General features: G+C 33.9%; 1 protein-coding gene across 1 annotated transcript; it reads right to left on the bottom strand.

Annotated features, from left to right (window-relative positions):
* Positions 1-612: 612 nt before the first annotated feature.
* Positions 613-19,142, bottom strand: LOC131945187 (rab3 GTPase-activating protein non-catalytic subunit). The gene is made up of 35 exons (XM_059306216.1): positions 18,887-19,142; positions 17,485-17,658; positions 17,237-17,321; positions 16,552-16,599; positions 16,158-16,233; positions 15,970-16,071; positions 15,538-15,637; positions 15,280-15,381; positions 14,832-14,980; positions 14,599-14,678; positions 14,305-14,388; positions 13,885-14,024; positions 12,840-12,967; positions 12,429-12,628; positions 11,618-11,700; positions 11,414-11,478; positions 10,878-10,968; positions 10,453-10,589; positions 9,632-9,917; positions 9,067-9,164; positions 8,676-8,772; positions 8,307-8,467; positions 7,560-7,821; positions 6,175-6,405; positions 5,849-5,955; positions 5,103-5,169; positions 4,873-4,943; positions 4,628-4,663; positions 4,394-4,468; positions 3,437-3,649; positions 3,154-3,243; positions 2,872-3,006; positions 2,354-2,458; positions 2,057-2,215; positions 613-1,520 (listed from the first exon to the last, which is right to left on the bottom strand). Exons 1-35 carry the CDS (start codon positions 19,002-19,004, stop codon positions 1,362-1,364), a joined length of 4,314 nt encoding a protein of 1,437 aa, XP_059162199.1. The 5' UTR covers positions 19,005-19,142; the 3' UTR covers positions 613-1,361.
* Between the last annotated feature and the right edge of the window lie 662 nt (positions 19,143-19,804).

Genomic DNA, 19,804 nt, shown 5'->3' with positions numbered 1-19,804 from the left:
AAAAATCTCAAGCCATAATCTGACCAAGGTCAAAGTCACTTAATTAGAGCCTAGCACACACATTTATTGCACTAATTAACTTGATGCAAGTAAACATTCTTATATTTCATTTATCAGGTAAACCATTATGGTTCTAACCATCATTTATTAAAAATATTGCTCTCTTGCACAGGACATGATTCATGAATGTCACAGACATTAGCAACACCAAACATCACCATATACCAACAGTTGTATGACTGTTACACACAATAGCAACACCAAACATCACCATATACCAACAGTTGTATGACTGTTACACACAATAGCAACACCAAACATCACCATATACCAACAGTTGTATGACTGTTACACACAGTAGCAACACCAAACATCACCATATACCAACAGTTGTATGACTGTTACACACAATAGCAACACCAAACATCACCATATACAAACAGTTGTATGACTGTTACACACAATAGCAACACCAAACATCACCATATACCAACAGTTGTATGACTGTTACACACAGTAGCAACACCAAACATCACCATATACCAACAGTTGTATGACTGTTACACACAATAGCAACACCAAACATCACCATATACAAACAGTTGTATGACTGTTACACACAATAGCAACACCAAACATCACCATATACCAACAGTTGTATGACTGTTACACACAGTAGCAACACCAAACATCACCATATACCATAAGAAACAGGAAAAAAATCTGACCACAGAGTGCTTTTAAAAAAAAAATCACTTCACAGATGCAAATAAAATAAAGCAAGCCAAAGAAGGCATTATCACAGAAGTAATATTTTTCTGAAGACACTGTACATGTTGATATTCACTGTATGACCACCTGCTATGAATAATGCTAATGCAGTTCAGTGTGGGCTTTTGCAAATCTGGTTATTTAGTATAAAAAAAACGGTCACAGAACTTGTTTCTGGACATTTTTCAGAACATTTGCAAGCCAGATCACAGTACCTAAAGGTACATACATACATGTAATCTTGCACTCACATACATTACAATGAAAAATGTTTAATTATGAGTTTTTGTGTTAATTGTTTAAGGGGAAAATTTACAAAGTAATTCAACCCATTGTAAACCTGGACTCCAGTCAAACTACATATGGACTACTGTTAAGTAAGAGAAAAGATAATATACACTTCAAGTAAAGTGAAGTTGATTAAAAGTCTTCCACCAACTACATGGAATAGAGATTTTTTAGAAAACATGTATTATAACTAACTCATTATTTCTATTGAATGAAGATATCAATTGAATGGCAATACAATGTGTGCAAATTTATTTACAAGTTCGTTAATTAAGGAAATCTTGTTATGTAACTGCCCTGTGTCATGAGTCTGTAAAAGATGAGAGAACTTTTGTTTTCTCCAAGAGTTCCTGGGCCAGCTCGTGGTACTTGGATGTTTCTGGCAGCTTAGATGCTGCATGCTCTAGTAGTGTCACTGTATAAGGCAGTGGGACTTGGGTGTTCTTCAGGGATTTGTAGTCCTGGCAAAAGTTAGGAGACAGTTTTTACATTCAGAGAAATCACAATGTTGGCAGCTATTGGCTAGATGGGGGACATGCAGCACAATGAATGTAGCAGGACACATTTAGATGGAGAGTCAAGATTGACAGCACAACACTGTAAAACTATACAAGACCACATACAAATGTGGACAGCTAGACAAGACAATATACCAATGTGGACAGCTCTACAAGACCACATACCAATGTAGGCACCTATACAAGACAACATACCAATGTGGACAGCTAGACATCATACCACTGTGGACAGCTAGACAAGACAATATACCAATGTGGACAGCTCACCAAGACCACATACCAATGTAGGCACCTATACAAGACGACATACCAATGTGGACAGCTAGACAAGACAATATACCAATGTGGACAGTTCAACAAGACGAGATACCAATGTGGACAGCTAGACAAGACAATATACCAATGTGGACAGCTAGACAACATACCAATGTGGACAGCTAGACAAGACAACATACCAAAGTGGACAGCTATATACATACCAATGTGGACAGCCATCTTGTGAGAGTGACAGACATGCCAGCTAAGTGCTGGAAGTTTGCGTCAATATTGTGTTGATAAATTTCATAGGCCACACGCTGCCCGGCCAGGGTAAGTAGCTGAATGCCCATTTCCTCATGGTCATTCACTGATGACATAACCTAGAACAACAAATCCTCTCATCAGTTTATAAAAAATGTCACTGTATGTATTCCCTCCCACCATTTCAGCACTGATTTATAAGAATCATAAAAAAATGTATTTTGAGCTGTGTTAGAAAAAGAAAATTTGTCTGTCACCTCTTCAGCAAATTTATCATGACCACAGGAGTAGAGCTCACAAACATGGTGTCTCTTCATGTAGTCCAAATCAAGGCCAAAGTCTCTGGCCAGTGACAGTGCCACCTAGGAAACAATTTCAACATCATAATGTCTTTTCTTGCAAGGGACTAATTACAATTAATATTTTTCTCAAAACTATTTCGATTAGAATAGATGAAAAAGAAATAATAGTATTAAATTTTAAAATTCAAAGAACTAGAATTGGAAGAATGTATATTCCATCATGTTTTTCTATGTATTAAAAAAATAGATACATTTAAAACAAATCAGCCACATTTAAAAAAATAAAATAAAATGTCACAGCTTTTTAAAAAACAAAAATTTCTTGGTGACACAAGTTATTAATAACATCAGACACATTGCTGCTGTCAAGACTAGATCCATTTAGTACATCATCATATTTTTATACAAATGGAGCAAAAATTTATTGAAATAATTTAAAAAATTCTGGCGACAATGAAATGGGTGGAACTAACCTGTGGCCATTTGAATGCTAAAGGATAAAGAGATCTCTGCTTCTTGTAGAAAGGTGGGCTTGTACCAGTCATAGTTGGGCTTGACACAGGGGGATCAATTGTTGACACAGCACTTGAGATTATTTTACACACAAACTAAAAAAAAACATTTCAGGAATTTTCTGAGATCAAAGGTAAAGCCCCAGCGGATGATTCAAAAAACAAACAACTAAGTAAACTAACATTTATTTTTTAAATGAGATGAATTTTGTTGACTGACAAACTCTCAAAAATGTTACTTACATTTTTTCTTGCTAAAAATAAATCATGATCCACTTTTTGACTGGGTAACAGAGGGTGGGAATGTAGATCTTTAAACACTGCTGCTCTCCCCTGAAATAAGAAACCATTTGCATTTGTTTCAATATTAATTATTCAATATTAGAATGTAGGAAAAATTGAGCAATGGAGAATAAATCACAAAAGATTTACTTTTTAAAAATATGCCATTTAAACAATTAATTCTTTAACATACTAGATGGCAAAACTCCACAATAAATGAAATACCAAAATTACAAAGACCTACCTTACTGTCAAATAAAGACAAAACTTTGACAGATTTCATCTTCAGAGACAGAACAGCTGACATGATTTTTAACAGATGAAAATGCACCCGTAGCAGACCATAATTGGTTGCCTTCTGGTCAATGGCCAACTCCATCAATGATGTGGGTCCCTGACTTTTCTGCCAGGCATGTTCAATGTTGCACACAGGCACCTCACTGGCTTCACAGTTTGCCTGTAATTATTTTGTTGTTGATACAATGAGAGGTTTTTAAAGCTGGGCTGCATTATCTATATAGTTATTTTAAATAAAGCAACATTAAACTAACATACAGTCTAAAGCTACTTTTAAATACTACAGCACTAAACTATCAGTCTAAAGCTAATTTAAATATTGCAACATAATATTATAATACAAAATTTGAAGTTAGTCTTAGAACTCTAAAACTGGTACTTCATGAAAACATCTAGAAGTAACCATTGTGATTTAAGTGATGAGACATTTAAGTTGATAGCCCTGTAGGTAAGCAAAAAACAAGACTTACATCCACCAGTAAGTACACAAACAAGACTTACATCCACCAGTAAGTACACAAACAAGACTTACATCCACCAGTAAGTACACAAACAAGACTCACATCCACCAGTAAGTACACAAACAAGACTTACATCCATCAGTAAGTACACAAACAAGACTTACATCCACCAGTAAGCACACAAACAAGACTTACATCCACCAGTAAGTACACAAACAAGACTTACATCAACCAGTAAGTACACAAACAAGACTTACATCCATTAGTAAGTACACAAACAAGACTTACATCCACCAGTAAGCACACAAACAAGACTTACATCCATCAGTAAGTACACAAACAAGACTTACATCCACCAGTAAGAACACAAACAAGACTTACATCCACCAGTAAGTACACAAACAATACTTACATCCACCAGTAAGTACACAAACAAGACTTACATCCATTAATATTTCCATGAAGTCAGCACAAAGAGAAATGAAGGCCACAAGCCCTGTGTCACTGACTCCAACTTCCTACAGAGGCAAATTTTTTAAGTCAGTTTTTTTTGGTTTTTCATCTCAGCTGTTTCAATTTTACATTGAGTTTTAAAGAAATGCTAATTTAAAAAAAGAAGGGTAATAATATATATGATGGAAGTAAACACAAAGACTGTAAAACAGTAAAGGACTTACCTTTCTACACAGTCTGTCTTTAGGGGACTTCCCAACCTGAAATATTACAACAACAGTTGAATTAGAATTTATTCTAAGTGTTTTTTTTTAAGTACATGTCACCAATAATTCCTCTTTAATTAAAACGACATTATTTATGAATTGATTAGTACCTGATAATGATTTTTCATGAATGTATTTTGCAGCCTCTAAAAAGAATAATTATAACTTCACAAAAGTTTAAACTGACAGCTTAAAATGTTTACCTTCTCCATAAGAGTTGCAGCAGCTGAAGCCCTCTTCAGTATAAACATGTGCCACAACAAGCTGGAAACACCTGACATTCAAGGATACAAATTTAACTTTAAAAAAAAAAGACTCTCTAGGTAAAACCAGAGTTGCCTACTAACTTATTCTAATCACTATGGTGTGATATTAAATAAATGAAAGATGGAAAACTTAAGCTAGTAAACAAAGATAGAATATAAGCAAATACCCTGCCGCAATACAGCATTTTGAACCAATCTCAGAAATTCTAATGACAGGTCCAAATTTTGAGATACCTGAAATACAAATCAGGTAATAAGGAAATAGAAAAGATGATGATGAAGGAAATAGGAAATCTAGACTTGGAAAATTCTAATCACAAGAAAAAATTAGTTAGCCATAAAAAAAAGAATTTTTTTTGGTTACAGTTGGTCCTACATAAGTAAATCATTTTGAGATACAACTGGTCCTACATGAATATTTGAGTAGATAGTAAGTCAGTGCAGATTAAATTAGCCTTAACCCTAGAAACCCACAATACCACTTATTCAGTCAGTCTTAAATCCCCTTACACCAGATAGACAGTCTCTGCATAAAAAGCTAAATTAAAAAAGTATGGAGCTAGTACTGTTAGACTTGTAAGTTCCTATCGTAAACTAAATTTTTTGTTGAGTTTATCATTTTCAATTTACAAGGTTGATTTAAAAATTTTAATTTCTACCTATGTGCTTACTTACCTATGTCTAAAACAAGGGTCTTTCTACTGGAAGGACTGGCATACAAAGTCGAAGTATTGGTTACAATTCATATTTAAAGTTTATAAAGTCAATGAAGTTAGTTTATAAAGTTGTTATATTCAGTTGTTATTTTTTATTGTGAGTCTGTCATGTCTACAGTTCGCTCAGGAGCAAGTGGATTTTAGGGTCAGGACCTAAGGGTGCAAAGGGTTAGCGTTGGTTCCTATGGCAGACTGACCTCAGGGTCTTTGTTCCAGACGACAGCAAACTCCCAACAACAGTTGGCCAATAGAATATCATTGTGTAGGCTGTGGGGGAACCTGTGTCTCAGTTCTTCTAGTTGATCTAACAAAAACAAATGTGGGGGTACACTTCAGACTCATGTATTATATTCAACCAATCATGTGGGAACATTTCAGCCTCATGTATTCAACTCAACCAATCAAGAGGGAACACTTCAGACTCATGTATTCAACTCAACCATTTTAAAACTGTACACTATCTGCAGCACTAGTACACTAACAAAGAAAAATTAATACTAAAGAGAAGATAACCACAGCTTACATTTAACTTTGTCTGAGGGACACAACTCTTTCACTTTTTCATCTGCAGGTTGATTGAGTTCAGCACCTCTGTCTGTCCTCCCATCTTTACCTGTCCCAGCTAGTTTCTCACTCTTACCCTCCTCTTCCTCCCCCTCCTGCAGCTCCTCCTGCACAGAGAATGTGTAGAAGAGTGAAGCAGGATTCAGTCTCTGCTGCACCACATACCTGGCTATCAGCTCTGGCACAGAACCTGCAAACAACAATGACATCAACAAAAGCTTGCTCATTTGTTTTATCATATAGGAGTCTTAATGAAAGGTGTACAAATATGATAAAGTAATAATGCATTTGGTGCAGGTGTGACTTGTATAAGTTTCACTGCCTAGATTAAGTAAAATATCAGTTTAATGGAATCTAAAATATAAAGGAAAAAATATTTCAAATTATAATGGTTATATTCAAGTACAAACTATAATGGTTAAATTCAAGTAAAATACAAAAGTTGAATTTACATAGCAACCCCACGACTTGGCTAATTTTCATGATTTTCCAGGTGACTTGGTGAAAACAAGAATCTCTGAGTTTTATATTTTTAGGTATGTAAAAGTAAAGTTCCCTTTTCAAACCTGACGGTCTATAGGGCAAGTGAAATAGAGTTCACTTGTTTCTGTGACCTTGGCATATGAAGAGATAGTGTGGTCAGCACTATGCCCAGCTGCCTTTACTTTCCCTAACATGAGTTAGGTACCCATCAGAGTTGGGTGGTATGTATGGTATAAATAATTCCACACATTAAAAATGTGGACAGAGTTTTGTTCTGTGCTTACAAATCTGAAGTTCCAGGGACAATGATACATTAAACGTCCCTATTGCTACCATTGATGGTTAGACAGCAATAGAATAACTGGCTTTGATTAGCTTAAGTGGAACTTATCACAATTAATTACAGCTTCAACTAGTGCTACATTTAAAAAAAAAATAAGCTTGAAACCAAGGAAGGTAGCTTGTAACTCAACTGCATAAGTTAACAAAAACGAACAAAGAAATGCACAAATGTCAAAACAAGTCACACTGATTATTTTATTGACGTGATAAATAAAAATACTCATTGCAGTATTAAATAATGTCAAAACTTTTAATATCTATATTTACAAATTAAAAGGCAATATACTTAAAAAAAACCTTAGCTATTTTTCAAGATTAGTTGGGTCAGTACTTAATCAATATCAGTACTTTCCATATATGCAGTGAATTAAATCTAATTTTGGAGGCCCAATGTGTCTCTGGGCACAAAAGGGACAAAAATTATGATGATTTTACAATTAGTGGGGTCAAGTAAAATAACACTTGTATACTTTTGGTCTTGTCAAGTAAGATCTCAAAGCTACATTTAAAATAAACTACCTTTTCCACTGTTGAGAAGCTTGTAGACAGAGACTGAGATGGGTTCATGTCTGGTCTCCTGGACTTGGTCATCTGCTGGAATGTTGAGCAGGGTCACGATGGCCATGACGTCCTCAAACTGACGTGACAGCAGCTCCCAGTGTTCCATGTCGACAGTCAGAGACTCCCAGTCCTGGCTGTCCAGGCTCGTCTCCTCCTGCAGGCCTGCGTCTGGGGAGTCACACTCGTCAGACTTCATGCTGGCAGTGTCAGCGTCAGGGTCCTAGGGGATAAAAAATATATTGTAAAACAATGAAACAATTTTCACACATTGTCTGGGATAAAATATTTAGAATCAGTTAAATGTTAGACATTTTCTAGTTTTAAATACACAGGTTTAAACTACAGCCTAAAGTAAAGCAGGTGGTGTCCATGATAAAAAGATTAGCAAATTACAAACTAATGGCACTTATAATAAGACAAAAAGTAAAGCAGCTGTCTAATTCAATTCTTTGTCTTACCCTAGTGGCAAAGACACAGATCAAGCTTTCACTAGGGTCCCAGGCTGAAACTTACTTAGGCGTCCATATGATTTATTGCAAGGACTATTTATATATTGTTAAAGATATATGACAACTTTCTGGTTTCCCTTACTGTACTTGACTAGATATTAGGACTGAAGTGGACACCAAATCTGCCTTTTAAAACTAATCTATAACCTGAATTCAAAGAAATACCACTGAATGTAAAGAAAAACAAACTAGTGACCTTAGCTTTGGTCTGGACACCAAGTAACTCAGCAGCCACAGCCTTACAGGTGAGTACAGCCAGGTAAGCTGGACAACAGTTTTCTGACTGGCTGCACATGTTGCGCACACGTAGCCACCAGGGAGAAGGTGCGTTGGAATCTACAACTACCTCGCTGACATCTGTGGATGGATGATTTATTTATCTAATGAAACCTACAATGTCTTATAGAGGATGATTTAACAACAATACTTTTAATAATTAAATAATGTTATATATTTAATTTTTTAATTAAATCTACGTCTTATGCAGAACTTCAAATAATTGAATATATTAATTTTACGGAGCTATTGTTGATAAAATGTAATGTGCAGTAAAGTGACGACTTACCAGCAAGGGCAGTGATGCTTTTAACCAGTTCGTACAAGCCAACCATCATACGAACAGATCTTGTGTTGGAAGACAACCAGTAAACCAGCAACAGATTCTAAACATAAAGAAAAATCTTTTCAATAGAAGAAATTATTCTTAAAAATATTTTTAAAAATCCAACAGTTGGGGGTGGTAAACATTTTTACCCTTATTAAAGTAATGAATTTGATGAAATTTGCACTGAACTAGGAGACTAGGAACATAATAAAACTTGCTACTTAAGCTATTTTACCAAATGATGTGATAAGCATTTGATCTTTCTTTCATTGTGTTAATTGTTGGTGTGGGTGAAGATGAAATAGCAGCAGTGGTACAAAGGTATAAACATTTCTGTGGCCTAGAGACCTACCATCAGCTGGTCTGGGGGCAGGTTACTCTGCTGTATGACAGACATCAGCTCTGGTGCTTGACATTTTCCATTCAGACAACCAGCAAACAAAAACTCAGCTGCAGAGATGATACAACCATATAAAGCACAACACTTTGATGTTTAGGGAAACCTTTCTTAGATTAATTATATATTAATTTCTTAACTTTTTAACAACATACAAAATAAGATGTAAATTTATATTGAAATGTTGGTTTAAAGTTTGCAATTATAAACCATTTAATTAATATTCGTTTCATGTCTATATAAGAGCTGTGTGATAAAATAAACTCATGATTTTGAATAAAGAACTCAATATACTGAGTTCCATTACCGTGTTTTAATGATTAGGATTTAAGTTAAGAATCGGTTATATAGGTTAAAAACAAATAAATAGTGATTGAGTTCTGGTACCATTCTTATTAGAAAAGAAAAATGGACATTAACTAAAAAAGTATGTTATGAAATCAAACTACATGTAAGGTAATAATGTTAAGATAAAAATTGTTGTAGTGCTATTGAAATGAACCTGTTTGAACTGACTTACCCAAAGCATGTCTGCGCTCTTCTGTGACCTCCTTGCTGATGGTGATCTGAGTCTGTTTCCCACAGGAGGATGTTGTGGCGCTGTCCTCGTCAGCACTTAAGATGGTTCTGTATGAAAACGCATGCAGGAAGGATGTGGCTGCTAAAGAGTTGGCCTCATCACTGAATGTAACCTTGGCAGGTGGTTTAGGGGGGCTGAACACCTCAGTCAGCATGTCCATCCGTGTCAGGGAGTTTATGACAGCTGAGGCATCATGAGGAGACAAGTGCAGGACATCTGTTAAAACCTGGGGAGGTTTTTTAAACTTTATTTAGCATGAGCTATCTTTGAAAACTTGTATGACAATTCATGCTATTCTCTCAACTGTAAAAACTAGAAAATTTGTTTTAAAATATTGCGAATCTAGGTTTGTAATACTTGACCGTATGTAGTTTTGTTAGAGGAATACTGTAATACATGACTGTATGTAGTTTTGTTAGAGGAATACTGTACTACATGACTGTATGTAGTTTTGTTACAGGAATATTGTAATACATGACTGTATGTAGTTTTGTTAGAGGAATACTGTAATACATGACTGTATGTAGTTTTGATAGAGGAATATTGTAATACATGACTGTATGTAGTTTTATTACAGGAATACTGTAATACATGACTGTATGTAGTTTTGTTACAGGAATACAGTAATACATGTGTAGGTAGTTTTGTGAAAAGAATACTGTAATACATGACTGTGTGTATACTTTTGTTAGAGGAATACTGTAATATATGTGTATGTAGTTTAATGAAAGGAATACTGTAAGACTTCTGAAAGACTATACCTCAGTGTCAGACAGCTTGAAGGGTTCAGGAGAGGCACCATTTAATGTTGTCACAACTGAGTAGAGGGACAACAGGGAACGCTGCGTCTTGCAGAACCTCAACATCATCCTGCTATCCAGGTCTAGGCTGTCTTCAGCTGGGAAATAATAAAAAAAATAAACAGCTGTAGTTGCTGCCATTACTAGTGTAATATTTGGGAAAATTTTATGCCAAAAGTCATAGAGTAATTGAAGTGGAATACCTAAAACAGTTAAAGGAAAGTGGATAAAAAAAGAGAATTGTTTGTCATGTCAGACAGACGTCATACTGGGATAATATCAGGTTAACTGTTACAAGCAAAGCTTCTTTTATTAAACACCACCAATAAATCAGGCTAATATAAAAAAAAAAATTCTAATTAAAAAAAAAAACATTTTTATCTGACCTTTGCAGTCTAATTTCTTGATGCAGGCTTTCACTACATTCTGCATTAACTTGATGGGTAAATACTTTGTGCTTAAAACTCTTTCTATTGCCTGGGGAATTTAAAAAAATGAACCTGATTAAAGCAAAAAATATTCTAATTTAAATTAATTACCAACTATTAGAATATAACCTTGTGAACACAAGTGAGGGTAGTCGTGTGGGTGAGTGTGTGGCAGTTGATTTATAGGATGTGGATCTAACTTTAGTCAAGTTGAGCTAACTCCAGCTATTTGTGGAAAAAAAACAGCTACTGTTTCCATGGTGATAACCCCTGGTTGTTAAGGTCAAGACGAGAACAGGATGAACTTTGAAAGATTAGATGCAGCTTCACAACACTACAGACCTAGCATGAACAAAGTGGGTAGGGAGTAATAAACTCAGTTTGCTATTATCACTAACCTAACCCTGGTCTTAGCCCTGGCTGATTCTTTAGACTTGATTCTTTTAATTCACAGAGTTATCTCTGTAGTCATGTCTAAAACAGATTAACCTCACCTGGTGAGCAATGCTGGCTATTTTCATGTCATGAAGTATTTCCAGTATTGTTTCTTCAAGACCCTCTGAAATGGGAAAAACACAACTGTAATGCTTCAACTACTCAAGTAATGCTTTTTCTTTCTAGTGAAATTATAAAGTTCATTGAATACAAAAATTAATGAAACAGCTAAATGTGTGGAGAAAATATTTAAATGTACAGACCTCTGTCTTCAGAAGATTCTTTAAGGAGAGCTTTCAATTTTTTTAACAGGTGAAGATCTCTGGCTCTTTTGCTACTCTTGTCACTGTTGATACAGAATAACAAGATAATTAAACTTGTCGCTTTTAATATGGAATAACAAGGTAATTTAAACTTGTCACTGTTGATACAGAATAACAAGATAATTAAACTAAATAATAGTCAGTATTTTAAATACAAATCAGTTAGTATATATGAAATCACATTTCACAACTTAAAAAAACCCCATAAAAACATAGGTAAAATCATCTTTAATTAGTTAAATGGATTTGAGCTTTAAAAAATCTTCAAATGTTGTGCTACAAGTTCATGTAATACTACAAATCTTGTCATCTAGATTAACAATTCAAAGATTGAAAAAACTTCTGTAATATTAAAGCAATGGGTAGAAACCAATGTTAGAGTAAATAGATCAACTATTAAATACAACATTTATAAAACTTAAGAAAAATTGGTTTACAAAAACAAAATCCAATTAATTGGGGAAAGGAAAGTTAGGTTTATCTTAATTCCTCAATTGAATTTTGCTGTTGACATGTGTGGTGTGAACAACGATGTTAAATGTACAGAAATTAACACTAAACTTAAAGATCCAGTTTGTAGCAATAAACCATACACAATACAGTCCACCTAAAGGCTGCCGGGCTTACATGGGCTCAAATAAAGACAGAGTGTGGTGTCCAAAAACCTTAGAGCTAAATGTACAAGTAAGTAAGATACAGTCCACGTAACTCATAGCTAAATGTACAAGTAAGTAAGATACAGACCACCTACCTTAGAGCTAAATGAAAAGGGATGTCCACTGTTTTGATCATTCCATCAGGGTCAATGAGTGCACACTGAAAGACTCTGGACTTGATGCCCCTACTGGTCACATTATTCAACCCCATCATGCCATAACATGGACACACCAGCTGACAATATTTGCTGACATTGAATGCTGCCACTCGTGGTCCATGGGCAGCCAGCCATACCTAGAGATGGAAATAAGTGCATTAGATTCAGATATTTTACATAATTCGTTAGTAATAAGAAAAAGTATTTGAATTGTATTCAAATTTTTGACATATTTCAGTAGTACTATGACAAATATTGTTATGTTTTACATAGCTCTTTAGTATAAAGACAAACTCCATTTTTAAATAGTGCAGATATTTTTTCTTAACTCCTCTTTTCCCCACTTACCTCAAGTATGCCCCTGCGAGGAGCATAAATAATCAGGAACTGTGCCAGTCTGTAGTGGTCATTGTTCTTCCCAGCCTCCACATTTTCTTCTTTAATTTCCACCCAGCCTAGGTGAGCATCTCTGTACCCTGACAAAATATAATTTCACAATGTTAAATAATTACTCCCTGACAAGATATAATTTCACAATGTTAAATAATTACTTCCTGACAAGATATAATTTCACAATGTTAAATAATTACTCCCTGACAAGATATAATTTCACAATGTTAAATAATTACTTCCTGACAAGATATAATTTCACAATGTTAAATAATTACTTCCTGACAAGATATAATTTCACAATGTTAAATAATTACTTCCTGACAAAATATAATTTCACAATGTTAAATAAATACTCACTGACAAGTTATAATTTCACAATGTTAAAAAATAACTCCCTGACAAGTTATAATTTCACAATGTTAAATAATTACTCCATGATAAGTTATAATTTCCCAATGTTAAAAAAAAACTCCTTGATAAGTTATAATTTCACAATGTTAAAAAATTACTCCCTGACAAGATATAATTTCACAATGTTAAACAATTACTCCCTGACAAGATATAATTTCACAATGTTAAAAAATAGCTCCCTGAAAAGTTATAATTTCACAATGTTAAAAAAAAACTTGCTGACAAGTTATAATTTCACAATGTTAAATAATTACTCCCTGACAAGTTATAATTTCACAATGTTAAATAATTACTCCCTGACAAGATATAATTTCACAATGTTAAAAAATAACTCCAATCTATGGTTAAACTGTTTAAATGACATTCTCGTAAATACACACATCAAAATTAATATTGACTAAAACAGTTTGTTTATTTAACATACCATAAAACCTTCAATATGAAATTCCAGACTAAACAGCAATGTTTAATTATAAGAGAAAACAGCTTAAATATTTGAATCATTGTGCTCTCAACACAATCTGATATCTATAAGGAGTGGTTTTTACAAAGGCAGCATTAAAGGATTCTATATGTGAGAAAATCCCACCTTTCCACATACGCACAGCCATTCCTCTCTGTACATCTATAAGTATCACACGCCCAAAGCTGTCTGTGGTTGCTGCATAGTTATTGCAAGGGGAGAGCATAATTTTCTCCCCTGCTCTACGCTGGTCTGGCAAACCAAACCTGCATGCAGAGAGAAGAAAAAATCATGTTAGTCTCAGGAGATGGTGTAACAAACAAGGAATAAACAAGCCTGGTAAGTCTGAGTTACAAGAATCAAGTAAACAAGCCTGGTAAGTCTGAGTTACAAGAATACAGTAAACAAGACTTGTAAATCTGAGTTAAATTAAGCTACATCACAACTGTGAATGAGCTACATCCACAGCCCTGGAACAGTTCTGTTTAAAACTACTATGACAGTATGCTGATAAGTTTTATATAAAAAATCATTTTCTATTTTCACCTTAAGGGTAATGGTGTAGCAGGTTCAATCTTTGGAGGCTTTTCTTTCTCTTCTTTAGGCTTACCACCAAACCCAAGCCAGCCACTACAAAATGTCAATGTAAAGTGTGATTACACATTAAAGAAACAAGTTTTCACAAGATAACAAATTAGCTAAAACATAGACAACTGTTAAAAAAAACTTGAACATAATGTCCTGCTATATTATTTACATAAAACTAATGTTAGGCATCAATATCACATATTTACAAAGTTAATATTATTATTAAATATATTTTTTCAAAATAGTTAATACCTTGCAGCAGATAATAAGGCAGACTTGATCTTGTTTGCCATTGCAATGGCCACTTCTGACAATATAGGCTGGGTAAAGCCCTGCACAAAATAAAAAATATGTCTATTCATATTAGGTTTGTACTAATATTTTTATCAGCATTAAAATTTAAAATAGTTAAAAATTTTCTTAAAAAAAAAAAAACAACAGGTTGAATGTTGGTTTTCCACTGACTTCACTAAGTTTGAACTCACCTCAATAGCATAGAAAAATCCAACATAAGGGCCAATGCCAGTAGTCATGAAGACAGACATGGCAGGGGGTGAAGTTTTTACAGCTGCCTTGACACCTCCCAGCATGGACGCAGCCTTCAGTTGGTCAAATGTGTTAGCGCAGGCGACACCTTGAAAGTGGTAGAAAATTAATTTTGGTTTATTTTAGGTAAATGTAGTTATGCAACATCGTCTCAACAAAGAAGATTATGATAATAGTAACTGTATTAATACTAATAAATATTAATATATTTTAAAAAAGACAATTTAAATTTAAAATTATGAACTGTGTCATTCAATAAGGTATAAAAAGCTTATCTTGTTAAAACACTCAAATGACTTTCACTTGTTATCCAAACTAGATCATAGACAGATCTATATATATATATAACATTGACATATCAGAAGGATGAATACCAGTAAATCTTACCACAGGCAACATAGTCACAAATCTTTTCTTGCTCGCTGAGAGACCACTTTTTATAAGCAAGAGGTGGAGGCTGTAACAGGTTTTCTGTCCCACTTGCAGTAGCTAGTGGACAAGAAGAGGTAGAGCTTTTTAACAATTTGTTACAGAAATATTATTTATTACCTTTTCGTTTATTTGGGTTTCTGCAATACCCGAATAAAGTAAAATAACAGAAAATAAAAAAGTACTTTTAATAATGTAAAGGAGAAAATTGTGCACCTCTTGCTACTTGGTTACAACAAGCCCTCAGAGACTGAATCAAGCTGAAGCCATCAATGGAAACAATGGCTCTGGTGTACATGATCAGAAATTCATCGTGCTGAAAGAAAACAAAACAGCCATCATGATCAACATCTATTTAAATTATTGTTGCATCAATAAATAAACTCTTGTGCTAAATACTGCCTCAGCTACTACTTTACTACATTTAGCAGGCTCTACTAAATGAATAACTTCTGTGGCCAATACACCTAACCATGTATGCTAAATTAAAAATGTTTTAAAATAGCTACATGAATTTGTATATATGGTTGTACCATAACAACTACAAGTAATAATACATAATTTTTTACTTTATTCTACTGCTGCAAGTAATAATATACTATGTCTGAAAGCAGTAAAATACAACAAGTAAATATTTTTTAAGCTTACCATTTCAGCCATACCAAGGAATCTAGGAGATGAATAAGTGCGACACTTTAGTCTTTCTACCTTTTCCATGTGAAGAAGTTGAGACAGCAGAAGCACACCAGTCTAAAACAGTACACAAGATGACATTTATATTAGCATGAGATTTTTGAAAATGTACAATAGAGAACAATAAAAACAAGTTGAATTACCTGTGAGTACATCCTAATGAAGCCTGAAGAGAAACCAACTATGATGCATGTCCAATCTGGCCCTCCTTGTGTACTACTGGAAATTTGGTTTTAATAAACAAACATTGAAATCTCAAGAACAAGTGAATAATAATAGCAACTAAATAGTGCCAAAACAAGGATTTTTATTTTAAAATTGGCTCGAATCTTTTTAACTTTACAGATTAGTGGTTGGGCAGAATTTTAGAGTAGTATTTAATATTTCTACTTACAAAAAATGGCAGTAATTTGAAAGAAAATTTATACAAAAATTTCATTGCTATAAAAAATGCAACTATTTCAATTTAATATGCTTTCCTCACAATTTATGCTCATGGCAAACACAAAACCAATGAAAAATATGCTGCAAAAATACCGTTTTTGAGAAGCCAATGGCAAGCAGAGAACAGCTGTGATGGTTTCCCTAAAAAAGATTAATATATTGTTGTTTTTTTGTTGCTCTATTGAATTGCATAAAATGTAATTAATTAATATTTTTAAATTATGTATTTCTAATTGCCATAGCAATTTTGACTTAGTGACACTAAGAAGTCAGAAGTAGTTTGCTTCAGGTAATTTGGTAAGTAAAGCCATAAACAGCATTCTCATTTAAAATAACAAACATACTGGATGAAAAAGAGTTACTGAGTTATACAACTTGCCAGTATACAAAGTAATAATAAGTGAAGACTACTGGGATTATAGGTTTGAGATAAATGGCTCACAGAGTTTCTTCCAGGCATTACCACCCCCCCCCCCCCTCCAAACGAAATGGAAATTCTATAGAAAATATATACTTTTAACAATGTCCCCCCCCCCTCCCCTGAGAAAAGTCTGGAAGAAACACTGATGGCTCAGCCTCAAATCAACGTTCTAAAACACCCTCTTGAAGGGCAGTAAAAAACAAAAATCAAACAAAAGTTGTGTTTCCCTACAAATGTATTCAAGACATAACAAAGGCAAAGTGGTGAGAGAAAAGAGCTAGTTAGAACACACTGCAGAAACTATAAAGAAAAGTTCCAGAGAAAAAGATAAGTCATTTATTAAAAAAATAATGTTACTTGTCATCAGCTCCTAGTGTAGCTTCCCAGGCTGAAGTCAAGTAGGAATCTATTTCTTCTCCCTTCTTTTTAGGATCCCACTTTTCTGATAATATATTTTAGCATCCATAAAACATTTAATATTATTTATCATTTATTTATCATTTAATGTCACAGTGAGAGAATCAGGTTAAGTTTCATGAAAACAATAAAAAAGAACAGAAAATCTAATGTTGTTTTAGAAAACAAAAATATAAGAAGGCACATACGAGTGAGTACACAGATTTTATTCTCATGAGCAATGGCGAGGACATCATTTGTAGGTGAGAGGGAAATTAGACAAGACTGAAGCCATTTCTGATGATGTCCAGCACTGACTTCTTGGCTCTCAGTATCCTCTGTGGCGTCTTGTTCTTCAAATCCCCAATCCTGGTCCCAATTGTCTGTAGCAATTATTAAGAATAATTGGGTTAAGCTATTCCAGTTTTTGATTATGTTACAAAAATGGAATCTTCTTAAAAAAGGGATGTTAGATTACTGGTTGTTAACTAAATACATATATGACTTGCTATTGTCAATGCTAAACTTAATACCCTGATAATAACACGCCTATTTTCAGAAGAGTATATTGTCAGATATTGGTAATACCTCAAAAAAAAATTTCTCTTAAAAAATTAGAAAAAAACAACAACCGACAATCAATTATTTGAAAACATGATAAACTTTCATGTGATGACACAATTAATGCATGATGTATTTATCCTAACTGAATTAAGCCTAATAAAGTTTCTTTTATTTTCAACTTGGGGTTATTTTTTTGGTTTTAGGCCTACAGATATTCAAAAGTATACTTTACTGTGACTTTCTTTACATTGCCAAACTATGAATAATGGCAAAAAATTAAATTCTGAATTTTAAATGACAACCACAGCTTCAAAACTAACCCACAGTATCAGTCATAGCATTGTAGCCATTTAAAAACAAACACATTGGATTTTGGTAAAAGTAAACAACATTCATGTAATTAATCTTGTTAATTAAATTATCTCATATATATATAGGGCCTAGGCCTATATATAGGCTATTAATTTTGGAACGGTTTGGCATTTTTGCCAGATGGTTGGCCGTTTTTAGCGGCAGTTCAATTTTTCCTGAGAGTGCTCCACAAGAAATGAGTGTAATAATTATAACTACAAATTTCACATTTTAAGGCATAGTATCCATTTCCTTAGCGACTCGCTTTAAAATTATGATGAGATTTTGTGAGATTAGCATTTTTTTTTATTTGTCGTATATAGATATAGCCACTTATGATTTATAGGACCCCTAAAATAAACGTAAAATAATTTTAAAAAACCCGAAGCAAAACATTTCAGGGTCAGATTCTGATTTCCGGTTTCGGTAATGAGGATGGTCTAGACTCTAGCTACACTAGCTACTACTAGCTAGGCCTACTATTTATTAAATAATTACGCCTATTAGGCCTAATTACTAATTAGTTAGGCCTATTATTAGAGATTATTTTATTTATTAGGTCAGGTCATTGAAAAAAAATGATTCATTGTGTTTTGCATCTTTTGCCGGCCAAATAGCGCTTGGTGGAAAAACCTTTTACGGTGTAGCCACAATGTATTATCTAAGTAGGCATTTTTGAGTCCCTCAGTTGCTTACCATTTGTTTCATCTTTGTCTTTGATTGGTGTCCCTTCTTTCGACAACGTAGGAAAAAAATAACGCCGTACAGAAGCTATGTCATGAAATTTAGACAATGCAGATAGTTGGCAAGACATAATATTAGTTTATTAGCCTTTTTATTTTAAAGTATTGATCAAATAAACATAATCTGACATTAGAAAAAACACATCTGCTTTAGTCCTACTAATATCTAGATGTAGTACTAGTAGAAAAAGGAAAACAAATGTCAACCATCTTTGATGTTTAGGTCAAGTCAACCTACACTATACAAATCATTCGTATTTTTACAACTTGGAAAATTAAATTATTAGAAGAAATTAAAGCGAGAGTGATCTCCCGTAAACTTTCTCGAATATACTTATAAAATAGTAGGCCTACTTATATATAAAACATCGGGGGATAACAACTCGGGAAATTGACTTGATTTTTAATCAGTTTTTAATTACTAAAACTTTAAAAAAAAAGGATAGAATCTCGTAGAAAAAACAAGTTCATAAAAAGTCTATTGACAATTTAAGCGCAATTTCCTTAATTAATTTTTTGTGACCGAACGAAAGGATATTTTTGAAAACTTTCTTCGGCAATATTGTTCTAAATTATGGCAGGAATCGATTGGTAAATGTTTCAAGTCGCTAAGTGGTCTGGTTGCCGAGATATGGGCAAAAAACTGCATTTTTCGAGGTTTTTTGGCTTTTCCGGGAAATCCAGGAAGGAATTCCGGGAATTTTTTGGGCCCACAATCATTCTCGGAACTTGCTAAACATATTTGCTTTTGGAACTAGTCCTCGATATTGCTTCGTTGAGGAGGAGATACGACTTAAAGCTGCGGACACACATCGGACACACATCCATCCAGAACGAATTAATAATCGCAATTGTCCGTATGGAAATTGCG

This window comes from Physella acuta, unplaced genomic scaffold (genome assembly GCF_028476545.2).
Source record: "Physella acuta isolate Inbredline_101_S28 unplaced genomic scaffold, ASM2847654v3 ptg000531l, whole genome shotgun sequence".
Taxonomy (NCBI): Eukaryota; Metazoa; Mollusca; class Gastropoda; family Physidae; genus Physella; species Physella acuta.
Note: the sequence above shows the minus strand (reverse complement) of the source record. Positions and strands in the feature narration are given on the sequence as shown.

Bases quoted from the DNA above. Each gene is read 5' to 3' on its own strand.
- LOC131945187 (XM_059306216.1), bottom strand. From the start codon at position 19,004: ATGTCTTGCCAACTATCTGCATTGTCTAAATTTCATGACATAGCTTCT. The intron at 5,170-5,848 runs GTCAGTCTGCCA...TTTGTATTTCAG, and splicing joins TCTGGAACAAAGACCCTGAG to GTATCTCAAAATTTGGACCT. The intron at 4,469-4,627 runs GTAAGTCCTTTA...TTGCCTCTGTAG, and splicing joins AAGACAGACTGTGTAGAAAG to GAAGTTGGAGTCAGTGACAC.